This window comes from Solea solea, chromosome 11 (genome assembly GCF_958295425.1).
Source record: "Solea solea chromosome 11, fSolSol10.1, whole genome shotgun sequence".
NCBI lineage: Eukaryota > Metazoa > Chordata > Actinopteri > Pleuronectiformes > Soleidae > Solea > Solea solea.
The window spans coordinates 15110017-15134261 of NC_081144.1; the positions used below are offsets into that span (position 1 = coordinate 15110017).

A 24245-nucleotide genomic window follows, 5' to 3' on the forward strand; every position below is an offset into this window, starting at 1 on the left:
ACTTAGTTTGGCCCCGATACTCCATCATACCTTCATCTCTTTAATGTGTACCTTATGTTTAATCTTTCTGAATATGAGCAATTTAAATGTGCTTTGTTTGAGTGTGGGGATGTGCTTGTTTTTATGCAGAGCATTTTGTAAAATGTTGTTTATGACCAGTTAATTACAAAGATTTTTGAAAAGGAACTTAAATGATGCAAATTTTACCATATATATATATGTATATGTATATATACATATGTAGTTTAATTCTAAACGTAGTTGTCTACTTTTCTTGCTCTCTTATTAAATAAATGTAGTATTTCCACAATGTGCTGTTGATATTTCAGGATCTGAGTGAACAAGCTTGCACATCTGTAAGTCGTCTAAATTCATCCAAAACGCGCAGAGGAAACGCGGTTAATTTCATCAAAAAATGCTCTTCGTCGTCCTTTAAAGGTAAATAAAGAAGGTCATTGTGAGAAATTGTCCAAAGCGGCACCATTAGCAGAATATTTCCGTGTGAGAGTAGTGAGAGTCTGTGCAGTTACAGCGAGTCTGCAACGGCACCCAGAAGTGAACAAAGCGACCCGGAAGCGGTGGTCCGACGACTGGAGGCAGGCAAGACAGCACATCAACCTTTTATATTATAGCTGTACTCGCAAGACAATATCTGCAACCGGGACACCAGGTATTTGTGCATGTCTTTTGGCTCTTCGCTGCTGTGCATGTCAGTAATGAGCGCTTGACTCCCGGTTGCGTGCGATTGTGCACAGAAATGCAATCGCTGCCCTTTGATTCGCTCAAAAGTTGCAGGATGTGGAAAAAAAAAATCATCAGCCCTAAAAGTGGATTCTGCTAAAGATGGCAACAGCGCAGGCGAGGCATTGTGTCGCTGGGTGTGCTCGGACCCTGAACGCATCAGCACGGTTGATAATAATCGATGAGGCGTTTAGAGTCGAGCCTGCATCTTGTCTATTTCCGTGCTATTTTTTTTTATTTTTTTTTTTGAGAAGCATGGTTGTTGTAGGAAGTGTCAGTTTTTTTAAGATGTGGAGGCCGGGCTATTCAAACCTGCTATTCCGCCGTAAACAACCCATCATGTCTTTGACACAACGATAAACACACCTTTTTGTGTCCGTGTCCGCCGCTCTTCTTCCCCGACTGTCGCCTCACGACAACATGCTCACGCTCCTAAATTTTTTGGGGGGCTCTGCAGAATATGGCGTCCCGCCTTATAAAAATAAGGCTGCCATTTTTGTTTCTCTTTTGTCTGGAAATGTTTTAAGAAAACTGTCTGAGTGTGTCTGGCTCGTAGCGGGAGGGCGAATCCGCGTTCAGGCTCCGTCGGAGCCGGATCAGACCTGCTCTCTGTCCACACATGTCCGAAAAAAGTCAAAGGATGGAAAGTTTCGTGTGTGTTTTTTTAACCTAGTCTTCGCGTTTAGCTGAACATTTAAGCGACGTGGTATTTTTGCACGTATTTTCTTATAAATTCACTGTGGAGACAAAAGGAGCAGAGCACAGAAGCTAAATGTCTCTGTGTTAGCAAGTGGCAACATTCAAAATGAGGTTACTATTTCAACTGTAGGCCTAATTTAAATTATGACAACCACTCTTTTACAATGTTGACACAGGTTTGGCATCAGGAATTGGGGGCTTTTTGGGGCACTTTTTCATAAAATTAAACTGGTTTAACCATAGAAATGCAACCTTAGACTCCTGTTTTGCAGTTAAATACACTTTAATTTTAGGCAATCTTCAAATGAGCATAAACATACTGCACTGAATATTGTGTTGTATTTATAAATGACTTGTATACTTTATATGATTTAGCCACCACCCCTAAACTTCACTTATTCTGACTTAGTCAAAATGTGGCCCATTTGATCTATCCCATTTCAGTAAAACAGTGCTGTGCTATTGTTACACCTGTCGTCCAATTATTTAGATGTTGTCAATAGCTTGTGTGTGATAGTGTGATCAAAACATGTTTCGTTACTACTTTCAAATCTATTATTGGAGTAATATTCACTCCTTACTCTAAGCCAAGGAACGTTGTGGTTTCTGCATCCGTTCACAGTCATCCACCGTTTCTGCTGTTTTCCAGTACAGCGTAATGTGGAAGAAGTTTCACTCACAGGATTTCAAAATATCATGAATTGAATTCTCTGTGATGCCATTCAGATTGGTATTATGTGCAAATGACAAATTCACGTTGAAAAACACGTTCACGTTGCCGACTCAAGCTCCATCAGGTAAAATACCTATGGTTAGTCTCTGCATTTTGTGTCTGCAATGCATTGCACTTATTTTCCATATTTTCCATTAAAAAAAGGTGGAAACTAAAAATTACACGGATATGCACTGATACAACCACTATTTTACTTGGACTTGGACTTAGGCATTATAACATATGAACACATGTTTCGGACAAATACCAGTCTTAAAATGATCAGTAACCTTGTAACATTCACACTCTCTGGTACCTTCAGACACAAACGTTTATTAGCACAGTCTCCACATTGAAAATGGAGAGCAGTTTGAGTTGAGACTGTCTGAAGCTTTATACTTCAAATTGTCATTGCTTTGAAATCATGTAAAAATGAAGGAATATTTATGGTGAACACACATAATAAAGGCAGTGCACACAGACTCAGCTGCTCCACACAGTCCTTATTGTCAGTGTGTATTCTCTATTTATAGAATTTATACATCAAATTAAATTAAATGCATGGAGTTTTGCATCATGCACCGCTTATCTAATCGAAATTTGTAAAGAAATAACAGCTTCTTAAATAATACTGGACTTTGAAATGTGACTGAAATGTAAATGTCCGTTTGTTTCAGGATGGCAGAGCCTCGATTTAACAACCCGTATTTCTGGCCGCCACCGCCGTCCATGCCAGGCCAGGTAAGTCCATTCGTAACACGTAATTAGTGCGATAGCTCCACATATCATTGCCATTTGTTCCATGTGTGAATGTCTTTTCAGCCGTTCAGCACCAGTTTGTCACTGAAATGTTCAGTTCCTTCGTGTAGATTAAAAAGCAACAACAACAATAACAACAACAAAAGTATACTGTGTGCTGGTCACTGTTTTCTGTCCTGGGATGTGTTTTTTGGGGCATGAATGACATTCACACACGGTGGCTGTTGTCTGTTGAGCATGACCCGTTAACCATTTCAGCTGGATAACCTGGTGCTCATTAACAAGATCAAGGAGCAGCTGATGGCCGAGAAGATCCGACCCCTGCACCTGCCTCCTACCTCCAACCCTTCCCAGCAAACTCTGCTGGTGCCCACCTCGTCCCCAGATGGAAGCACACAGCACGGTATGCAAATCCCAAAGCCACAGCAGGTGCCGGGTCACCACACGCAGCCACAAGGCTCTGGACAGCCAGACATCGCTCTGCATGCTCGCCCTGCCTCCAGCTCTGGACAAGGTATCCATTAACATATAATATGGAACCTTTCTGCATTATAACATCTAAAAAATAACAAGACTTAGGGTAAATATTGTTTGAGGAGTGCAATTACATTAACCAGACGTTTCCAACACTTTTTAAATCCACATTTATATTGAAGCGAGCGTCATCTGCTGTACCCATTTCTGCTATTTTTAAATGACCGTGGAGAAGGCAACAACATGTGTAGTGTAGTGTACATACACTCGACTCTCCTACAGTTCTCCTTTGCATTTCACAGTGTTAGCTGCATGATTTCCTGTTAACTTGAAATGCACATAGCAAGTGAGCAAACACATTTGTATACTACCGTTTATGACGGCTAGAACTTCCAGGGCAAACCTACAAGGAAACATCACAGTGAAGGGGGAAATATTTGGTACTACTAGTTAGCCAGTCTTTTGGTTTTGCGTTTTATTGTGTGTCTGAGTCGCTAGTGGTGGATCACACACTTCTTCATGACATCATCATCAAACTAGGTTTTCTGTTATTGTTTTGACTGACGGACCCCTACTGGTAGAAATCACATACTGTGCATTGAAGTGTTACTGACCCTCAGTGTATTTTTAAACACAGATTTGACGTGTTACCAGCATCCACAAACAAAAAACTGTATCAAATTTCAAAAGTCGCCATTGTGTGCTCGGTGAGATTTTTTTGCTCCCGTTTGTTTTTCCTATTCTTTGATCCAAATGTGTTTGTTTGAATCAGGAAACGTTGCTAAATTTAGAATGTTTTATCTAGGAAGTGTCACTACATGTACGTGGTTGTCAAAGCAACACTAATGCACAAAGGCATTAAGCATTGTTTGTTCAATGGAAAATAGGGTTTTGTGAAGAAACACATGTTTACAAATATCCACAACTACAATATATATAAGTATCAAAAGTATTTTTCCACATTTGTTTACTCTCAGTAAATCGTGGTAATCTCAGATGTACACTATTTCCTGTTCACTGATTAAAATGACATCACCTGACCACTTTCAGATGGATCTATGGATGACAAGTCAGCAGTGAAGGCCAAAGGATTGTGGGAAGACTGGCACATGAGACAGCTTGGCGAGCAACCTGGCCGGATCAACCATCGCTCAGGTACTGGTGGGGTTTAAAAGAACTGAAATGTGACGAGTCATACTTTTGGTAGACTGTAGATCAGATGTTGTACCAGCAGGCTGGGATACACTGATGTATACAGTACAAAGAAGGTACCAACAGTTGGTGTCAATTCAGGTAGCTTAGCAAACTGTCTCAAAAATGGGTCGAAAGGTTCACAAAACAACATATTTAATCAACAAAAGTGTGAAATTGTGCATATAACGCACTGAATAGTTATTTTTCAGGCTGGTGGCTGAAGATAAAGGTGTAAAACATGGGTTACTAAGATTAGATCTAAAGATTTAAAGGAGATGGACACTTTTTGCACACTCAGACTTGTATCTTCCTCTTCTTTTCTTTGCACTGCATGTAACCATTTTGAAAACCATGCAAAAATCACTGTGTTTTCAAATGTTAGTTGTTGTTTTTCTATAATTTATATAGATTATAAAATCATTTGATGATTGTAAGTTATGTATAACTGGAAAAACTCAATACAGATTTGTCTGAACACTTTGAAGACTTGGAGAAAAAAAAAAGATAATTAGGTCACACAGCAGGAAAGGGAAATGGAAGCCAGTGACATAGATATTCAATGACATACACAGTGTGAGCATGCATTGAAAGATCCTCTGAATTCATTTATAGTGTATTTTGTTCATTAGCTTTGGCAAGGAGTTAATTTGTTTCTTTTGTCTGTCTGTTTGTGAGCAGCACAACTCGGAAATAAAAACAGATTTAGATCACATTACACAGACATGATTAGATTTTGATCTGTCTGTAGTTTTAAAATAGTTACGATTCCTGTCTCCACAGCTCTGGCTCCTTCATCCCGGCCTGACAGCCACAGCACCTCAGAGGCCCTGACACCTACAACTCCAACCTCCAGCAGCCAGAACCGCCTGGGTGGGGCCCCCTCTCTGAACATCATCTCTGGACTGGCGAGCGGACCCGGCATGGACCACATGAAGGCTGGAGGCCTTGCAGGATTGTTGGGCCCCCCACCCAAGGCACCCAGGGGGCGAAAGAAGATCAAAGCTGAAAATGCATCAGGTCCACTGCTGGTGGTGCCCTACCCCATCCTAGCTGATCAAGGCTGTGTCACCATTGCACCCAAAGAGGGGAAAACCTACAGGTGCGACGCGGAAAGCTGCTGCCACTGTTTAAGTTTATTTCTGCAAGGTGATTTGTATATTGGCGATATGAAGAGAGGCAGCAATGGACATGCGCCTACTGCCTGCTTTAGTCAGTGTGTGTGGCACAGCTCATCGCTGCCTCACCTCACCGTTCCCCCGTGGATTTGAACAGGAAATGCTAACTAATTTATAGAACAGTCAAGTGGACAAATTGATTTTCTTTTATCATTGTTAGTATTTTACTTGTCCCCTGACCGCATGGCACTGCTCATTTGAATTAAACTGTACCCTTTTTGGAGGGTTTTGGGGTTCTTGTGTAGGCCGAATCGGCCCGATCTGATCACACCTTTGCTTTCTCCCCCTTGTCTTTTGTCACAAAGATGCAAAGTGTGCCCACTCACCTTCTTATCCAAGTCAGAGATGCAGATTCACTCGAAGTCTCACACGGAGGCCAAACCACACAAGTGTCCCCACTGCACCAAGACATTCGCCAACGCCTCCTACTTGGCGCAGCACCTGCGCATCCATCTGGGGATCAAACCCTATCATTGCTCTTACTGCGAGAACTCGTTCCGTCAGCTGTCACACCTGCAGCAGCACACCAGGTCAGTCCAGCTGTGAACACAAAGAGGCCAACGTTTAAATCCTTCATTTCTTACTGCTTCATCCATCCATCCATCCATCCTCTTACCTTTCATTCAAGTCAATAAAAGAGCTACATTTGTGTCTTCTGCCACAGAATCCACACTGGTGATAGGCCTTATAAATGTGCTCACCCTGGATGTGAAAAGGCTTTTACCCAGCTGTCTAACCTCCAGGTCAGTATATTCTCACACAAATGTCTTTTGCTACAAACGTTACCGTGTGCTCTGTTACATTATACCAAGTTAGAAAACTGCCCAGTGTTCATTTTCTTTCTTAAATGTATTTCTTTAACTGGCCGTAATAAAAAGGCTGGGGTCACATTTTTTGTTAACACTTTTGTGTGTGTGTGTGTGTGTGTGTCCCCCGACAGTCTCACCAGAGGCAGCACAATAAAGATAAGCCGTACAAATGTCCAAACTGCTACCGTGCCTACTCGGACTCCGCATCATTGCAGATTCACTTGTCAGCGCACGCCATCAAAAACGCTAAGGCCTACTCCTGTAGCATGTGTGGCCGTGCATACACCTCAGTGAGTAGCCGTTTCCTGTTTGTTTTTACACGTTTTTTTTTTAATGCAACCAATGCAGTGATTCAATTGTGTGTATTTCCATGTCTGTGCAGGAGACCTACCTTATGAAGCACATGTCCAAACACACGGTGGTGGAGCACCTAGTGAGCCATCAGTCGCCCCAGCGGACCGAGTCCCCCAGCATCCCCATACGCATCTCCCTCATCTGAGCTCCTCGGCCGCTCAGCAGCAGGTCGGATTTAGAGTCTGTGTTCGGCTGGTTCTTATGAGGCCCTGCACCCACGGCCATCTACATAAGGCTTACATTAGCATTATGACAGCTGACATACAGTGCACTCAGGCCCACACACTTGTTCGCTTCTCATGTTGCAGTCTTTTCCTAAAACCTTTGAAAAATGAGTTTGTCCCTCAATATAGTAAGTGAATGTAGTTTTGAGATTCGCCGGTGGAGACTGACCAGGAAGTAAGACGATATTGAAAAGGGGAGCGACTCTGCTGCTTGCATACATTATTCCATTTGAATGGAAGTACTTCTCGCTTGATTTATAACATCAATAAACGTTTTCCTGAGGAGTTAATGGTCTCAATCACCAGTCTCAGGTCTTCTTTAATAGTATATAATGTCAGTCTTGTGAGTTATCTACCCATTGATAGGAAAATAGATAGTAATACACGGCACATATCAGTGGACACCAGTGTGACGGACATCTGGTATCTTGATCCTGGTCCAATAGGTGCCTTGTGGCAGCCATTTCAGTCCCAAGTCCTCTTTGGTATTAAGCGACAAGCTCTGTCAGGGTGGATGGGGAAAGTGAGTTGACACCTGCTTCCAGGTCTCCGAAGGCATTTAAATGGGGGACAACAAGTTGATTGTTCCCCTAAGACACTCCTGTGTTGTCTTGGATGAATGCTTAGGGTCAGTGGTTTTTGCATGAACCCCTCTACCCAATCTGATGTTCTGAGGCCTTTCGCGACCAAACATGATGTAGTCACCTCCATGTTTCACTGATGGAACAGTATTATGCAGGTGAGGAGCGATGCCTGGATTCCTTAATGACACTTACATTTATGAGCCCATATGGTGAGTGAAGATTGATGGGGTGTGATGCAGGGGCGACTTGATTTAAATAATTTTAGCTTAAGGCTGCAACATAAAGTGTGAACTAAGTGGAGAGGTCTGAATTCCTTCTGAGGGCGCTGTAAACATTCAGTGCTAGATTCAGATTCAGCGGACTGCCTCAAATTGTCTCGACGCAGGCTGTCTGTCATAAATGAGCACAGCGTTATTTTGTGAATGTAACAAAACAGCTAGATGTTGTCCGGAGGATCGAGTGGCAAAGAATGTCTTGTGTCAGATTTAATAAGCACTTTCGTAAGCGTCATGTAAACTGCCGGATGCATTGGCTATCAGAAATGTTTTAGTTAGTTTGGTTTTTTTCCCCTCTTCTTCTTCTTCTTCCTCCATGTAATGGGTTTCTTAAATGTGCCAGGTGATATATATGATTGCCCTTTTTAAAGAATTAAGAAAGTAGAAAACGTTTGCTGGGTGTATTCTGGAGACATCCAAAGATAATCTTAAAGCACTTTTTAGGCCTTGTGGTTTTTGGCTCAAATTGTTTCAATCTTGTTGGATGGAAAATGCCAAAGGGCATTACTAGTGGCAGCTAAGCTGACTGTGTAAAAAGAAATAACAGTCTTTATATGACTTTCTTTGTTTTGAATTTCTGTGCAAGTACACATTAACAGGGTCCTCTAAATTTGGAGAAAGGCAATCGGTGGATGACAATTTTAACATTTAATGATTGTATTAAGACATTTCCTTGTTAATTTGAGGAGGGAATCACAGAATAATTAAAAGAAAGGTGGGGTTTTTTTTTTTTTATCATTTCCAAAATCTTTCACTCTGTAGTTGACATTTATCTTCACGGCACCTTTTATGATGTCGAAATATGATCAAAGAAACGCAGCTTTTGCATTACATTTTCCTCCCACTGTGCCATATACAGAATGATCCTCGTTAAGGTTTTAAGAAAAACAAAAACAACTCTTGTAAAAGTGTGTCTTCTCTTTTTTGAGTACTACAAATATGTTTTGCAGAGAATGAATACATTTCACACGCATTAATGCCAGCTGCACCCTACTTAGCCCTACTTTGAAATATACTTCAGCAGAAATGAGTGGTAAATTTTAAACCCAACCACTGGACCAAAATGTGAAGTTATTGTACTCTGACCCAGTTAAGATTTTTTTAATCTTTAATAAGCTTTACCCTTTTAAAATAAACTGCAGTATAAGTCATATTTCATAGGCCTATATTTTGAGTTTACGTGGAGGTGATGCTTCCCCATTTCATTTTGTTTTCTCTTTATTGTACACAGTATTGTTTGTTGTATTTTTACTGTAACTAAACTCCGGATGGTACTAATAGAGTACCCTGTGTTCTTCAGGGCACTTCAGAACAGGTGCTACAGCTAGATGTTATGTTCGAGATGGAACTGAGAATAATTGTAAAATACATATACAGTATATAGTATGTTTTCAAAAGAATAAAAACCTATTACTCAAGCCACTGGCCTGAATACAGACATTTACGCCAACAACAGACCCTGCCTCTTCAACTTGCTCTCTTTTGAGATAATGGGAAAATGTACATGTTGCTGTACTGTAAAACATGTTATTCATTTGTAGTACCTATTTTTTGAGTTTTCATAAACATGCTCTGTTTGGGTTTTGTAAAAGCTTATGTATGGACTTTACTGTAATAATTTTAGTCTACCTGTATGTTATTAATATTCATGTTTTATATCAGTTATTTACATGTAAGCCTTAACTGTTTTATCATCCCATTTCCATTACTCTGTATTGTGTTCTGCAGTATTCAATTGTGTAAACCTTTTTTTTTCTTCTTTTTTTTTCTTCCACATTTTTCCTTCCGCATGGAATTCCTGAGCTGTAAACTGTATGATAACTGTTTAACCCATGTTCCCTATGAAAAGATATTGCGTAGATTTATTACACTTTTTCCTGTCTTGCATTGTGGTTTCATAAACAGTTTCTAGACAACTAAATATGCACAGCCAAGACTGAGAAGTTAAACTAAGGTTATCAATGTTTAAAAAAAAAAAAGGAAAAAAAAGCTTTGTATCTTTACCTTGTTTAATAAACAGACTGTTACAAATTCCTCACTTTGTTTACTGAAGGGTCGACCTGCCAATAGTTCTGTTTTCTAAAAAAAAAAAACAAGGTGAATGGGACAGAAAAGAAAGAAAATGTACTACATCAGTTATTTGTTTTATTTTATTTATGAAAATAGTTTTGTTTAAAAATGTATTTACACGTCTACAGCAAGTTTCTTGTCGATTACATCACAGTTTTTATGTCTGTCGCAAATAGGCTTTTGTTATTATTCACGAAGCAGCGAGATATAGTTTAACACTTCATTTCAGGCACAATGAAATCAAAATACAGCGTGTACAAATATTACCGACATAGAAAATGAATAGTGGTAATCAATGCCATGTAATTAATGCCGCATATAAAATACACTGATCTCCACTGACTGTATTTGTGGCTAAAGTACAAGTACTTTTTTTCTGATTGAATGTTCCTAGAAGAAACCGTCAGGGTTGACAAATGTAAAGAGGGAGAAAAACAGTGTGGGAAGCTGAAAATAGACAAAACAAACTTCTGGAATTCTGTGGCTTTTGCCAACATTGTGGATGCTTTTGTTGTTGTTATTTTTTTTTTTAACTACAAAGCTGGAGTGGCTGGCCAGCTGTAGGCTCCTCACAGCTCACCACATATATCCCATATTGGATATAAAGTGGGTCCACAACTTCAATGTTGTATCACTGTTCTATGCCATATCTGCACGGATGTTGTAAACATGTAAAAACGGCAAATGTGTTGAAAGATAATTGTTTTGACACAGTAAAACTATAGGCATACAACACCACAGGTATTTTTTTCATAGAAAACACTGCCGAGATTAAATTACTTGGGGGGGGGGGGGGGGGGGGGGTACATGCCATTGCTACATTTTCTCTAATGTAAACACAAGTAAGTCTTCTTATATAAAGTGCTTAGTTTAAAACAGTCCCATTCAAATTCATCCTCATGTGCACTAATGTGACGTACTACCTACTCAGGTACCTTAATACTAAAAACAAAGGTTACATCAGTACCATGAACCAACACAAGTCTTTGCTTTGGTGCGCTGGTGCAAACAACTCACTAAATATGAGCATGTGCAGACAAACAGGATTTTGCCACCAAATTAAGTTTTCTATAATATCCACCTGCCTTTGGAATATGTCATAAAATATTTGACACATACATTTTTTTTTTTTTAAATCATACAAATGTTCCCTCTCAGTCTGTACCTGAGTCAAAATACAGTACTTGCAAGACAAATGGGAATCTGTTTATAATTTAAAAGTGATTGCACCCTGAGAGCAGAACTGCAGTGGACGGCCCCTTTCATATTACCATCTTTTTAAAAAAATTTTTTTTTTTTACTCTTTTACACTGATTGCATTGTACCGATTGTATCCAGGAGAGTGGGTAGAAACTAAGTGCATCAAGATTCAGCATTCATCCTTGCTGCTAGTTTGTAAACATGGTCTCATACTGTACCTTGTCACTGTTCTCAGAGTTCTCCTCTTTGCCTTTGGCCACAGTAGAAACAAGTGGGGAGGTGAGATTCAGGTAACTCTGCTCTGATAGCTGGTGTGTGGAGACCGGCGCTCGGGTGCTGTCCACCATCAGGTGCCCGCCTACCTTCACGCGGCAGATTTTGTCCAGGATGTCCAGTGGGTCACAGGAGCCTGACGTCAAACTAGCGACACAAATATATGGGAGAGTGTAAGATATCAAGCTAGACTGCTAATTACAGATTACTAGTTATTATTATTATTAGTTCTGTTGGGAACTGCTTTACCTTAGTGTAGATGTTTGTAAGATGCTGTCACACAGATTATCAGACGAGTGCACTTTCTTGACATTCTGTTGAGCAATCATTCATTGAATTACAACCTTTTATTACCATAATAAACACTAATGCTGTATGAGCAATTTTAAAAGATTACAGATACCTTGCATTTGTGGGTGGCATTAACATACTGTAATGAAGAGATGTACAGGTTTACTGTGTAGTGTTACCTCCAGGCTGTAGAAGGATTGGGTATTCCTCAGGGCGCGTTCTAAGGAACTAACTTGATTGGAGAGCTTTAAGGTTCGATCCTGTAGCTGCCTGTTTTCCACTTCTAAGACGTTGACCCTTGAAAAAATGAATACTCATTCATGAAAACACATTTATCCAGTGTGTCCTTTGTGTCCTCACTAATACATGCACACACATGACAATGGAAATGATTGCTTTCAAATCATCACTGCAGGAAATTTACTTAGATCAAACCCAGTGACTCACTGACTCACTCTTGTTGAATTATTCAGCCATTATGAACAACAATTACAACTGAAGACCATTTTGTTTGGCTTTCATCTACTATGTAACACGTGGTTGCGAGGAAAAAATGATGAATAACAACGGTAATGACATGTAATACTCATTTTCCACTACAAAAGGTTCTCACAAAACCAACTATCAAACCTCTGAACACAGCATTTCACTCTTTCACGCTCTTAGCAGGATGTGTGTTCCATAGCTTTTGTGTGAAGATACCTGTGCTGAACAGTTGAGGCCGTCCTCATGCCAGTGCTTCCCATCTCCTCTGCCTCGCTTATCTTCCTCAACAGTTCCCTCTTCTCGTCCAAGAGTTTATCATTTTCCTCCATCACTGTTTGGATCCTTTCCTTCTCCTGTGAGCCACCAAACAGGGCACCAGGGGAAGAGACATACAAAGTGAGAAATTTCAAAAAGAATACATATCTTTAAAAGTAATGGCACTAAAACATCGTCCTGCAAGATCTATTTTACCTTGTGTGAGAGGCTTAAGGCCAGCTCCAGGTCGTTCTCCAGGTTTTGGATGGTATGGTCCCTCTGTGCCGTTGCTTTGAGAAAGAGCTGCTTGGCCTGTCGCAGCTTGGTCTTGTGCTGACTCTGCTTTTCATTGTACTTCCTAAATTAAAGGAAGAAGGGAAATCACAGGAAAAGCACCAAGTTCTTCACATGTCTACAAGTATTGATTAAATCTGTGTAAATATTGGTGTCACTTTGTGTTTCTCACCTGACGTGCATGTCAAGTTGAAGGAGAACCTCCTGCAGCTCCTCCTGCAGTCTGTCACACTCCTGCTGACTGGCCGCCACCTCCTCCTGCAGCCTGTGGCTGGACGTCTGGCTGTCTCTCTGCTGGAGGACATATAACAGAAAACTTCATATTGTAAAAAAAAGTCATGATTAAAAACCTGTCTTGGGAAAATACCAACATTTCAAAGAGACTCAAAGAAAAACATCTCAGGGATGATGAGATATTGTAAGTGATTGAAATTACAATCAAAGCTAAGTACAGAGAACCTGTCCATATAAGTCACATTTGAGCAAAGATTTTAAATGTCATGTAAAATTAACATAGTGGAAGAGCTAAATGTGTGTAAGGTGTCCAAAACCCTGCAGCATTCCTTACCTCCTCCCTGGCCTTGCTAAGCTCAGTTTCTAGGATGGCCAGACGGGTGTCCAGCTGCTGAACACGGTGACTAAGCTCCGTGTTCTTCCTGGTCAAGGAGGCCTCCTTCTGCCTCAAGGAGCGCAACTGCTGCTGCAGCTCTTCCTCACGCTGCTCTAATAGCTTCCTGTGGCAGAAATGGAAAAAAAAAACAATGGTTAAATGGAGGGTCAACATAAAGAGAGACCCCAATCGTGCCCTTAAACTTGCAATGTTACTCCAACAGGAAACAAGTCAAAGTGAGTGGTGTGAGCAGCACTAGAGTCTGTGTGACCTGGTTAAGTGCTCCTCTTGCTGCTGGGCTCTCAGTGCTGATAAGGTGTCAGACAGATCCCCGTTGTCCCGCTCCAGGCGGCTGCTCTCTCCGGCCCGAGCTTCCTCCACACGCAGCTGATGCTGGGCATTTTTAAGCTGCTGCTGCAGCTCCAACACCTGCCATTCAAACAGGATTCACTTGATGACTCTAACAGACCACATGAGCTCGACAACCTGACTTCCATTTCCAGAACATCCAAGAATTTCTTTAAGATGTCTCATGGTGTCCGTAATTATCTACCAAACCTTTGTCACATGCTCAGACACAATTGGTGCATCTCTGGTGATGTAAATTCATAATTACATCACCAGATTTAGCCTCGTTTAGATGAACATGTTGACCCCTGTGGTGAAATATTTCAGGATTTTTCACCAGTTTGATTAAAAAAAAAAATGTCTCTTATAACATGTACCATACACTGGCGGCAGGACCTACCTTTTTGTCAGCTGCAATGAGCCGCCCCCTCTCAGCCTGCAGGTCCTCCTGCAGACTGGTGGTGGTGTTGCGATTTGTGGAGCTACGTGCCAGTTCCAACTCCAGTTCTCGGACTCTTTGCTGCTGACGTTCACTCTCACCCACCTGAGTGTGGAGTGTCTGCTCCACCTGGACCAGCTTAGTCTGGATCTGCTTCAGCTCTGCACAAAGCTAAAGGAAACACAAAATGTATCCGTTGGACCGTCGACATTTGTTCAATTAGTATTCACATTGAGGCAAATGAGTGACAAAGAATGTGATTAAGGCTTTTAGAAATCATCAAATGTGTTGTAATTAAATACTCACCTTGAGTTTCTCCTGGTCCAGCAGGGTGTTGTGTCTCTTCAGGTCCATGTTCCTCTCTTTCTCATAGCGCAGCTCCCTCTCTGCTGAGGCAAAGAGGCTCTGGGCCCTCTGCAGGTCCTGCTTCATCTGTTTGGCCTCCTCTGTCTTCTGATTCAGCACCGAGTCCTGGGACTGAGGAAGAAAATGACAAGCAAGGCTGAGAAAGGTTAATATCAAGGGGGATAAAATTTTAAAAAGTAGAATCAGAAGTGCATTTAGCTGAGATTTATTTGGGGGGGGGGATTATATATCAAAAGCACACATGTTTTTTTAATACATTTGGTCAAATGATGTCAAAATCATGACACGGCACAGAAATTGTGTTGCCTAAAGCTTTTGCAATAATCATCAGAACAAAACAGAAAGTGCAAAATACCACCAATGTTACAGGTTAAGCAAAAAATATTTGTATTATTACCATACTACTTACATCTAAGTGTGCCCTCATTTATATGATCCCTTAACTATGGAGACATAACGCAGGTGCTTCGATAGGAAAATGTAAGCAAACTTTAAAAAAAAAAAAAAAAAAAAAGCCCTGAAACTTTAACTTTAAATACTGGCTACAAATGAGACAGTGTCTGGTTTGATTGACTGGCCTTTAAAGATGTCTGCTGTTTTGTGTGTGTGTGTGTTTATGTACTGTACCTTAATACGTGCCTGGGCTTCATTGACCTGAGCCTGGAGGGCCAACTGATGCTGAGAGGCCAGCTGCTGCTCCTCCTCCAGCTTCATCTGCATATTATTCAGCTCCTGTTTCATACATGAAAGCTACAGACACAACGCACATACACATATGAGATCTACATGTGCCTTGAGGAGGAAATTCCCTCTCAATCTGCTTTATCTATTTCTATAGCACATCACTGTCACACACGTCTGCTGATAGCAGCAGACGTGTGTGACAGTGATGTGCTATAGAAAAATGTCCTTAAACTGGTAAAAAGGGAATCTAGTGCCTTACTAATACACAATAAAGCGACTATAAAGTCATCAACTTCTGTAATGCTGAAGGAAATTCCCTTTTTTTTCCCATTTCTGAGCATGTCACTAATTAAAAAACAAGATGATTTCACATATCTTACAAATCAAAGACATAAAACCAGTTACCTGATGCAAGCTTTCATCGTTGCTCCTCTCCACTGGACTATGACTGGAATCATTATGAGCCGTGTGCAGTTCAAACCTCTGGCTGCTAAGTGCTTCCTTTGTAGACGAGATCTGCTCTTGATGCCACTTGAGCTGCACTTTGAGGTGCTGTATCTCAATCTCCAGTCTCTCTCTGTCTCCCTGAGCTGCCAGCTTGTCCTGGACAGCGGAGCTCAGTTTGGCCTGGAGCTCAGCAATCTGCATTCGCTCAGAAACCATTTCTTCCCTGGAAGACAATGGATTAACTTAGTAAAAATGTACATTCATTAAACAGAAGATCTTTGATTGAAACTTGAACACGTCTCCCACACACTACTGCATGGACAACCTCAGTGTGTTGTGTGCCTTCTGGAGGCTGCAGAATTCAGCAGTCAGTCGACCAGCCTGTTCCTGCAGCTGGTCCACTTCAAGCCGGTTTTCCTTTCGGTTCTCCTGTGTCCTGCTACTGTTCTTACAGCGTTCCAGCTCACTCTGCAGTCGGCTGTGGGCGCGCTCCATCTGGGCTAACTGACAGGCAGAGAGTCCAAGACAGAAAGACGGAGAGAAACTCATCTTAGTAGTGTAAATGTCAATATGATGCAGCCTGTAAAACCATGCCAACATGTTTAGATGTTCTAAAGTATGTTTTGATTTGCTGGTAATTAACGTAAACAATTGTAGTGGGTATATTTTTTTTCTTTTTCAATCTTATATTGTATATAATGAATATCAATATTCATTTGGGTGATGCATTTTTATTTCTTTATACAATTTTATCTTCTCTACTTTCCTGTGAATTCCTTGTGTGAGTGATAGAAGGTGAACATGTAGGACTAACAAACCTTTTCTTCCAGAACTGCCTTTTCCCCTTTGACTTGGGTGAGACTCTTGATGAGAGTTTTCCCTTGCTGGCATTCTGTCTGAAGGCTGTTGACCTCCACTCTTAGCTTCTTCAGCTCTCGCTCACCTATCTGCAAAGCCTTCAGTGAAGAGAATAAATAATTAATGAAAACTTACTGTTACTTAGCAACTCTTACTGTTAAAATTTTCAAAATGCTTATTGTGCCATTCCTTTTCCTTCACAACGTAACAATTAGAGCTGCAACTAACGGTTATTTTCATAATCGATTAATCTGTCGATTATTTTCTCGATTAATCGTATGGTCCATAAAATATCAGAAAACCTTAAAAAATGTTGATTGTGTTCTTTAAACCTGGAAATGATGATGTTCTCAAATGTCTTGTTATGTCCACAAACCAAAATGATTAACTTTTAATGATTTCTTTGTTATCCAGAGCAAAGAAATTAAGAAAATATTCACATTTAAGAAGCTTAAACAATCGGAAATCTTGTTTTAATCATGAAAAAAGCTTTGAACCGATTAACCGATTATCAAAATAGTCGATTGATTAATTGTTTCAGCTCTAGTAACAATATGAGAGCATTTTTTTTTACCTCTTTGTCTTTTTTAAGGGCAGCCTGGGCAGCACTGAGATCAACCTCGAGCTGCTTTCTCCAGTCCTTCTCCTCTGTCAGTCGTGCCTCCAAAAGAGCCAATCTCTCCTGGCTTCCATCCCTTAAGTGCTTCACACACACACACACACACACAGCAAAAGCAGAGTATTTACAAGTCCTAGAGAGTCATGGAAGCATTGTATATAAACTCAAATTAATTTAATTTACTTAAAAGGGGGCATATTATGCTAAATCAATTTTAATCATTTTAATACTTATATTTGGGACTCTGGAGGCCCTACCAGTCGCCAACGTGTGGAAAAGGAATACTGACAGAGATCAGCCCCAATCATGTCATTCATTATTTTACATGCAACTAATAGGAATACATGCTTTTGTGATACAGGAGGAGCTTGATATAAGTCACATTGATTTACTGAATGATGTATACCACAGAGTAAACATTGCTATGAAATTAATTTCTTACCAGCTGTAAGTAGGACTCGGTGGCTTTAACCTCTTCCCCATTTCTCATGAATTTTTCATGGGCATCCTGCTTCTTCACTTCTGCCTCCAGGCTTTTGATCTGTTTGACCAGAGCAGATTATTACTCAGCCAATAAATAAAGTATGAAAGAGTTAACTTTTGTCATGTTGACAAATTGGGTGAGCTTTTTGAACAACAATGTAGTGCTGCTGATTACCCTCCTGTGCAGACCCTCCAGTTCGCCCTCATGGCGTCGCCTCTCCTCCTTGCTGGTATTCTGAGCTTCGCCCAACAGCGCCTCCAGCTCCTCATTCCTCTCCTCCAGCTCCTCCTGTTCCTTGCGCAGCCTCTGGAGTTGCCGCTGCAGCTCTCTCACCTGCACAAGCCCATCTTCCATCGCCTCGCGACACCTAATGCAGAATGATGATGATTTAAGTCGGAAAGAGCGGGTAGGATATTCCCAATCAAGTCAAAATAAATGTTAGACATGTTTCAGATACTGAGGAATTCATAAATTTGCCTTCTATGAATGTGATCCACAGAAGAATTGTTCTGTGTTTTAATGCCAGCGCCCTTGTCCTTCGAAACTCCAGATAAATCGTGGTCTGCATCATTTAATGCCAACTGAAAAAAACAGAACAATGATCAATCAAGGCATCTCTAACAACATTTGTAGGTTTCCTGAGTTATGTTTTTGGTAAATACATTTCATAAATATCAACCTGTTCTTGGATATGTTCCTTCTCAGATTCTATAGTGCGTATTCTCTCCCTCAGAGCTCTGTTCTCAGCATCTAGTCTGTCATTTTCCTCTTTGGCTTGTTTGAGTTTCATCATATCTGTGGAGAAAAACATTCAGACCATGAAATTATACAGTATACTGTATTATTTTTTTTTAAACCTGTTACACCTTAAGTGTACCATGACTTATAAAGACATGTAGTCAATAATGTTAATAATGGTGGGAAAAACTTTTTTTTTTTACTTTTGATGTATTTTAATGAAGTAATGGGATTTTATATTACGTCCTAGACCTGCAACAGTGTTGTTTATTGCAAAGTATGAGTGCATGTAGGAGATGTTCTAAGATTTGACTGAGCCTCTTAGTCGATATTCTTTAAAATTCAGATTTTAATTATGAGTTATAACTCGTTAAATATTGCTTACAGATTACATCAATGGACACAGTGTTTAAAGTAAACAATCCTTCTTCAGACTTATAACTGAACTTCAACGTGAAAACACTGAAGTCTGAATTGTGCGGCATACAGTACAAGCAAGAGCAAATAATACAATTATTCAAAGACTTGGTTGTGGGGGCTGGTGTCTGCATGTTTTCTCCCTATTAGCATAACTACAATGGCTAACCTGTGCAGCTGGGAGGATGCTAGCGAGAGGACGGTGATTAATTAGGCCTACTAGTGGTCATGTGACACTGAATCCTGGTCACTGTTGCAGCACGTAGGGCTCCTGCCGCACGCATTTAGCAAATGTGTGGAGACCTCATGTGGAGCATAAAGTGGTAGAAGATGGATGGATATATCTTGTCCACCTCTCCACCCTGCCTGTGCTTCACCTCTCTTGTGCACTGTCCATTGCTTTCTATGGTTGGCCCCAGGTATTCAAATGCATCCCCTTCTTCTACCTCTACTCCTTGCATCTTCACTGTCATTCATGCACAGGTATCATGTCTTACTCCTACTAACCTTCATACCCCTTTTCTTCAGTGCATATCTCCACCTCTCTAAGCTCTCTTCCACCTGCACGATACACTCACTACAGATTGCAATATCATCTGACAACATAGTCCACGGAGACTCGTGCCTGACCTCATCTGTCAACCTGTCCATCACCACTGCAAACTATTGCAGAAGGGGCGCAGAGATGATCCCTGATGTAATCCACCCTGAACCCATCCGTTCACAGATTTCTGCCATTCCTGACTTCCTCATACAGTACAACAGTTCCTCTCTTGTCACCCAATCATCCGCTTTCTCTGGATCCACAAAGACACAGTGGAACTCCTTCTGGCCTTCTCTGTACTTCTCTATCAGCACTCTCAAAACAAACACTGCATCTGTGGTACTCTTTCTTGGCATGAACCCATACTGTTGCTCACTGAACTTCACTTCTTTCCTTAACCAAGCTTCAACAACTCGTTCCCTCATCTTCATGGTGTGGCTGATCAACTTTATGCCTCTGTAATTACTACACTTCTGCACATCACCCTTGTTCTTGAAAATCAGCACCACTACACGACACATCTTCTCCATACAAAGGGGAATTGAGTGTGAGATGTGGTCAAGTGATAGGAAGCACATCAAGTTAGGCTGTGTTTATTGCAATAATGTATATTACAGCCAAGTGTGTCTCACCACAGTGTTTCAGTTTGTCCACTTCACTCCTCAGGTTTTCTACTTCCTGGACCATTCCCTGGAGTCCAGAGCCTGAGATCATAAGCATATTTTAAGTCTATTGAGCAGAAATATACTTTCTGCTAATCAATGCCATTTAAGTGTTACTCAAATTATGTTAGTGCATCATTGCAATCAACTTTAGTGAAACTCCAGATCCAAAAGCAACAAAAGAAAAACACTGATTAGAGGGTGAAATTACTATATTAACTAAATCCAAGGCCTAACCATTTTTGCATTCATTAAGGTATTTGGTGTAATCATGCATATTACTTACAAAACAGCAAATACTGTAACATATAGTGAATATTCTCTGAGTGATTCATATTGTGAGTCTTTCACGACTTACCACTTGAATCCAGGTTATTATTTTTGGCAACATCCAGCTCATTGGTGAGTCTGCGGATATCTTGATGAGCCATTGCCAGCCTCCTAGACGCCTCTTCCAGGTCTCTCTCCAGCCGCTGGCGCTCATTTCGCTCCTGAGAAGTCTCCTCACAGTGGGCCTGGTGTTAACAAATAAGTTAAGGATGGTTAGAGTGGGAGGAGAAGAGCAGGAAAGAGCATTGGTAGCAAGAGTGGAGATGCAGGTGACCCATGCTGTTGAACGAGACATGCATCATCATTGCAGGCCTGATAAGACGATAGAGCAGTGAGCTGCAGAATAATTTCAGCATTCAACTGCAGAGCATGACTAATGGGACAAAAGGTACACATGCTGTTACCTGTGACATGCCAGCACACCCCATACCTCCTGTTCACCCATTTCCAAGACTTATCAGTAGTCACAAAATGACACTGACAGTGTGTTACCGAGACAAGCAATACTATCTGCATCATAGTGGCAGTGCAGATATCAAGGGACATCATCAGTGTGAACTGAATTTCAAAAAGGAGAACCAGTTGTTAACAAGCCCACGATGCCTTCGTTTGACTCTACATCATAACATCGGTTAGTTACCAAGTTAGTTAGTTAGAAGCTGGAAAACCGGTGGAAACCTACAGGGGTAATATTGTGCTTGCTCTGACCAGACCTGCGCAGCCCAAACAGCTTCTTCCATGGACTCTGGGATGTACACTGCTGAGAGGAAAGACCGTGTGTGTGGAAAATCACAACAGACAAACCGTGTCAATGTACTTCAAAAGGAAAAATAACTTGGTTGTTAGTTTTCTTTACAATCTTAATTCACCCTGAAAAATCTGAGAAATAAATGTGCACGTCAGTGAGGACAGATTGAGAGTCGCCTCACCTTGGTCATGTTTTCTATTCTTTTCTGTAGATCCTCCTTCTGCTGCCGTAGCTCTTCCCCCATCATGTGGTGAATGTGTTCCTGCCCCTGGTGTCACAGATAGACAGAAACTCACTTTACCACAATTATATATGTCAGCATTTGCCTTGGATAATTAACCACTACCCCCTATAACTATGAAGTTTTTAGATTAATTTGCAGAGTCAATACAGACTGTGAAGTCACAATAATGGAAGCTATGTTACATTTATAGTCCACATGGTGACAGTTCATACTACAGTCTATCAACTGTAGAAACATGTAAAGGGTTTAGATGTGATTAATTTCCATGCAAAAAACTGAGTCCTCTCAAGTAGGTCAGTCATTTACCTGGTGGTAGCCTTCTGTTAAGTTTCCAGTAAGGCTCTGACTTTCCAGTCTTCTCTCAGCAGCCTCCAGCCTTTCCAGCAGTGTCGCCCTCTCCACCAGCAAGTAAGCCACCTGCTCACTGGGGCTGTTCAAGCCCATCTCTCCAAGTTCTTCCTGAGCCAGCATCTCCGCCAGCTCTTTGCTCTGACTCTCTAAAGGAAAGGACATTTACACTGATTAGTTCTTGGAATAAAATGTAAAAACAAAATAGTGTTCTAATAAGGTGAGTCAGGCTAGGCTACAAGCAAGAGGAATGAATACCAAACACACAGCATCCCTAGTTTTACCCTGTTGTTGTCGGATCTGGTGGAGTTCATGTCGCAGCTGTTCATTGTCTTTCTCATAGTCTGCAGTCAGACCCTCGCGTTCTTCCAACAGCCCACGGATATGTGCAACATAGCTCTCCACCTGACAGACAAAGATATAAACAAACACAGAATAATGAGCCATTTTGAGCATCTGGCTTAGTACTCTATTACATTAGTACCCCACATATATAGCATTTAAATATGTTTCACTGACAAAAGTTGACTATGTGAGACAAGGATGTTTGGGAAACCTAAATCATAAGGATTTAGGTGTAAGAGTCTTTACAACACAAACAAGTCTCACCTCTTTCATCTCATTAGCCTGTTGGGTACGTAAGGTCTGCAGTTCCTGGTTGACTGACTGAAGCTTTTCTTCCCCACTAAGCAGCTGCTGCCACAGAAAACGCTGCCGCTCCTCCGCACTGGCAGCTGGAGGTAAGCCATCCTCCTGAAGCCGCCTAGAAATCTGGTCCAGCTCCGTCTGCAGCTAAGGATCCAGAGAAAGTGCTGAATGTTATGGAACCTAATATTATGTTAACCAGTAAATTGTTGACCATATATTAAGCAGCAGTCGCAGCAACTGTCAATCTCTTAACTGTAGAGCACTGTTGCTTATTTTACCATGATGCATGTTTCCTTACCTTTTGCATGCACTTTTGCGCTTTATTCCTACTATGGGCTAATTTTTATTGTTAATCATGCTATGCTTCATCTGCAACGTAAGCACATATTTAAATGTTTGTTACTTACCTCTGTCAAACACTGATCTAATATATATCCTGTACTACACTATTAGTTCAAGGTTGTCAGCCCACATGAAAACTGATCCATTTACAAGACACATAAGGGAACATCAGAGGGGCATGCCAGCACTAAACACCTGTTACTGAATTCAATACTGCACTTTGTAGGCCCTGTAACCTGAGCAGACCCACATGCAGCATTTAAATTACTTCAGGACACATTGCTGCTCTAACAACATGCAACATAAATGTCACAATTTAGATATCAGGTCTCATGATGTGATGTATTTAAACATCACACCAAATGGTCTGTGTTGGTGCTATCATGATATATGTGGCAAAAACACTTTAAATAATAATAATAATAATAATAATAATAACCGCCAAGACCCCTCACCAAAATCTAATAATTTCTCCTCTGGAAATAAACTACATCCCCAGAAAATATCATCAAAATGTAAGTTTAAATGAGTGTTACCTCTTCATCATCCATGGTTAGACATTAAGTTTGTTGAAGCTGCATGTGAGTGATGCACTTCTTCCTCAGTAGTGGAAGTGGATGGCTTTTCGCCTACATGTTATCCAAAGGATTGCTGTAGCATTGTATCCATAACAACGTCCTCCGTTTAACCTGTAAAACACACAATGCTTTAAAAACAATACTGTCAAAGTCAAGTTAGGACATGGAGTAAGAGGAATTGAGATTAAAGCAGCCACACCCCCTTTATGATAGACGAGGTACAATGCATCACCTGAAACTATGCAAAGCTTCAAGCTAATTAGTTATATTTCATCTGCTACTACTGTTATCAGATAATTTAATATGGCCAGCATAAAGGCAGGTTTTGTAAGAACTTGAGACGGTTGCATTTGGCCTTAAAATCTCTACTTTTTATACTTAATTTGCCTTAATGTGAAACTTAAAAACATTTTAATTCCAAGCTAACCACTCTCCCCAAAATGTCTGACAAGGAGGAGCAAACGAGGATTCTTTTTTAGGACAACGACCATTTACATTCCTTTTTGGTCAAGCAAGCTCATTAATGTGAAAGAGGTTCGTGGGTAGCAATTGAACTCTTTCCACCCGCGTGTTTAAGAAGCTTATAAGCTAATAAATAACAATACGAGGCAACTGTGGCTACCTGCTAGTTAGCAAAGTTTGTTCCGAAGTTACGCTACATATTAGACTAGCGCTGCATCGCTAACAACCGTAGCTATAGCTTTGACACTAATTGGTGACTACCGTAAAATGTTTTGGCTGTAATGACCGAAACCTCTTGATTTAATGCTTGTTTCTTGAAAGTGATAAAGCTCATAAGAGTGCAAGGAACGTTTCACTCACCTTTTAAATTGTAAATGCGACGAGAAAATCAAGCGCTTAGACCTCCGTTATTTCATCCCACCCCCGGAGGGCGGAGTGCTGCCCCTGCAACGCTTCTCAT

The 24245-nt window shown here is 40.9% G+C and overlaps 2 protein-coding genes across 12 annotated transcripts; one reads left to right on the forward strand and one right to left on the reverse strand.

Annotated features, from left to right (window-relative positions):
* The first annotated feature begins 387 nt into the window (after positions 1-387).
* Positions 388-10034, forward strand: znf362b (zinc finger protein 362b). 5 transcript variants are annotated; one of them, XM_058642096.1, is made up of 9 exons: positions 388-670; positions 2830-2893; positions 3197-3425; positions 4436-4540; positions 5360-5678; positions 6060-6284; positions 6419-6497; positions 6695-6853; positions 6946-10034. In XM_058642096.1, exons 2-9 carry the CDS (start codon positions 2831-2833, stop codon positions 7060-7062), a joined length of 1296 nt encoding a protein of 431 aa, XP_058498079.1. In that variant the 5' UTR covers positions 388-670; position 2830; the 3' UTR covers positions 7063-10034. The 5 variants fall into 5 exon arrangements, with proteins under 5 accessions (XP_058498079.1, XP_058498077.1, XP_058498080.1 ...); XM_058642094.1 differs by having other exon boundaries at positions 389-670; positions 3170-3425; XM_058642097.1 differs by lacking the exon at positions 388-670 and adding an exon at positions 762-1551 and having other exon boundaries at positions 3170-3314.
* ccdc30 (coiled-coil domain containing 30) lies at positions 9966-24243 on the reverse strand. 7 transcript variants are annotated; one of them, XM_058642086.1, is made up of 29 exons: positions 24146-24243; positions 23282-23434; positions 22365-22547; positions 22040-22160; positions 21714-21904; positions 21345-21431; positions 21098-21172; positions 20444-20600; positions 20056-20127; positions 18404-18519; positions 18202-18305; positions 17899-18091; positions 17683-17781; positions 17196-17324; positions 16582-16719; positions 16089-16267; positions 15722-15986; positions 15260-15382; positions 14573-14743; positions 14228-14437; positions 13751-13908; positions 13438-13603; positions 13042-13163; positions 12792-12933; positions 12537-12673; positions 12014-12131; positions 11793-11857; positions 11489-11690; positions 9966-10079 (listed from the first exon to the last, which is right to left on the reverse strand). In XM_058642086.1, the coding sequence occupies exons 2-29, from the start codon at positions 23294-23296 to the stop codon at positions 9966-9968; spliced, it is 3852 nt and encodes a 1283-aa protein (XP_058498069.1). In that variant the 5' UTR covers positions 23297-23434; positions 24146-24243. The 7 variants fall into 7 exon arrangements, with proteins under 7 accessions (XP_058498069.1, XP_058498072.1, XP_058498071.1 ...); XM_058642089.1 differs by having other exon boundaries at positions 15260-15364; positions 21098-21175; XM_058642088.1 differs by having other exon boundaries at positions 13042-13160; positions 21098-21175.
* Positions 24244-24245: the final 2 nt, after the last annotated feature.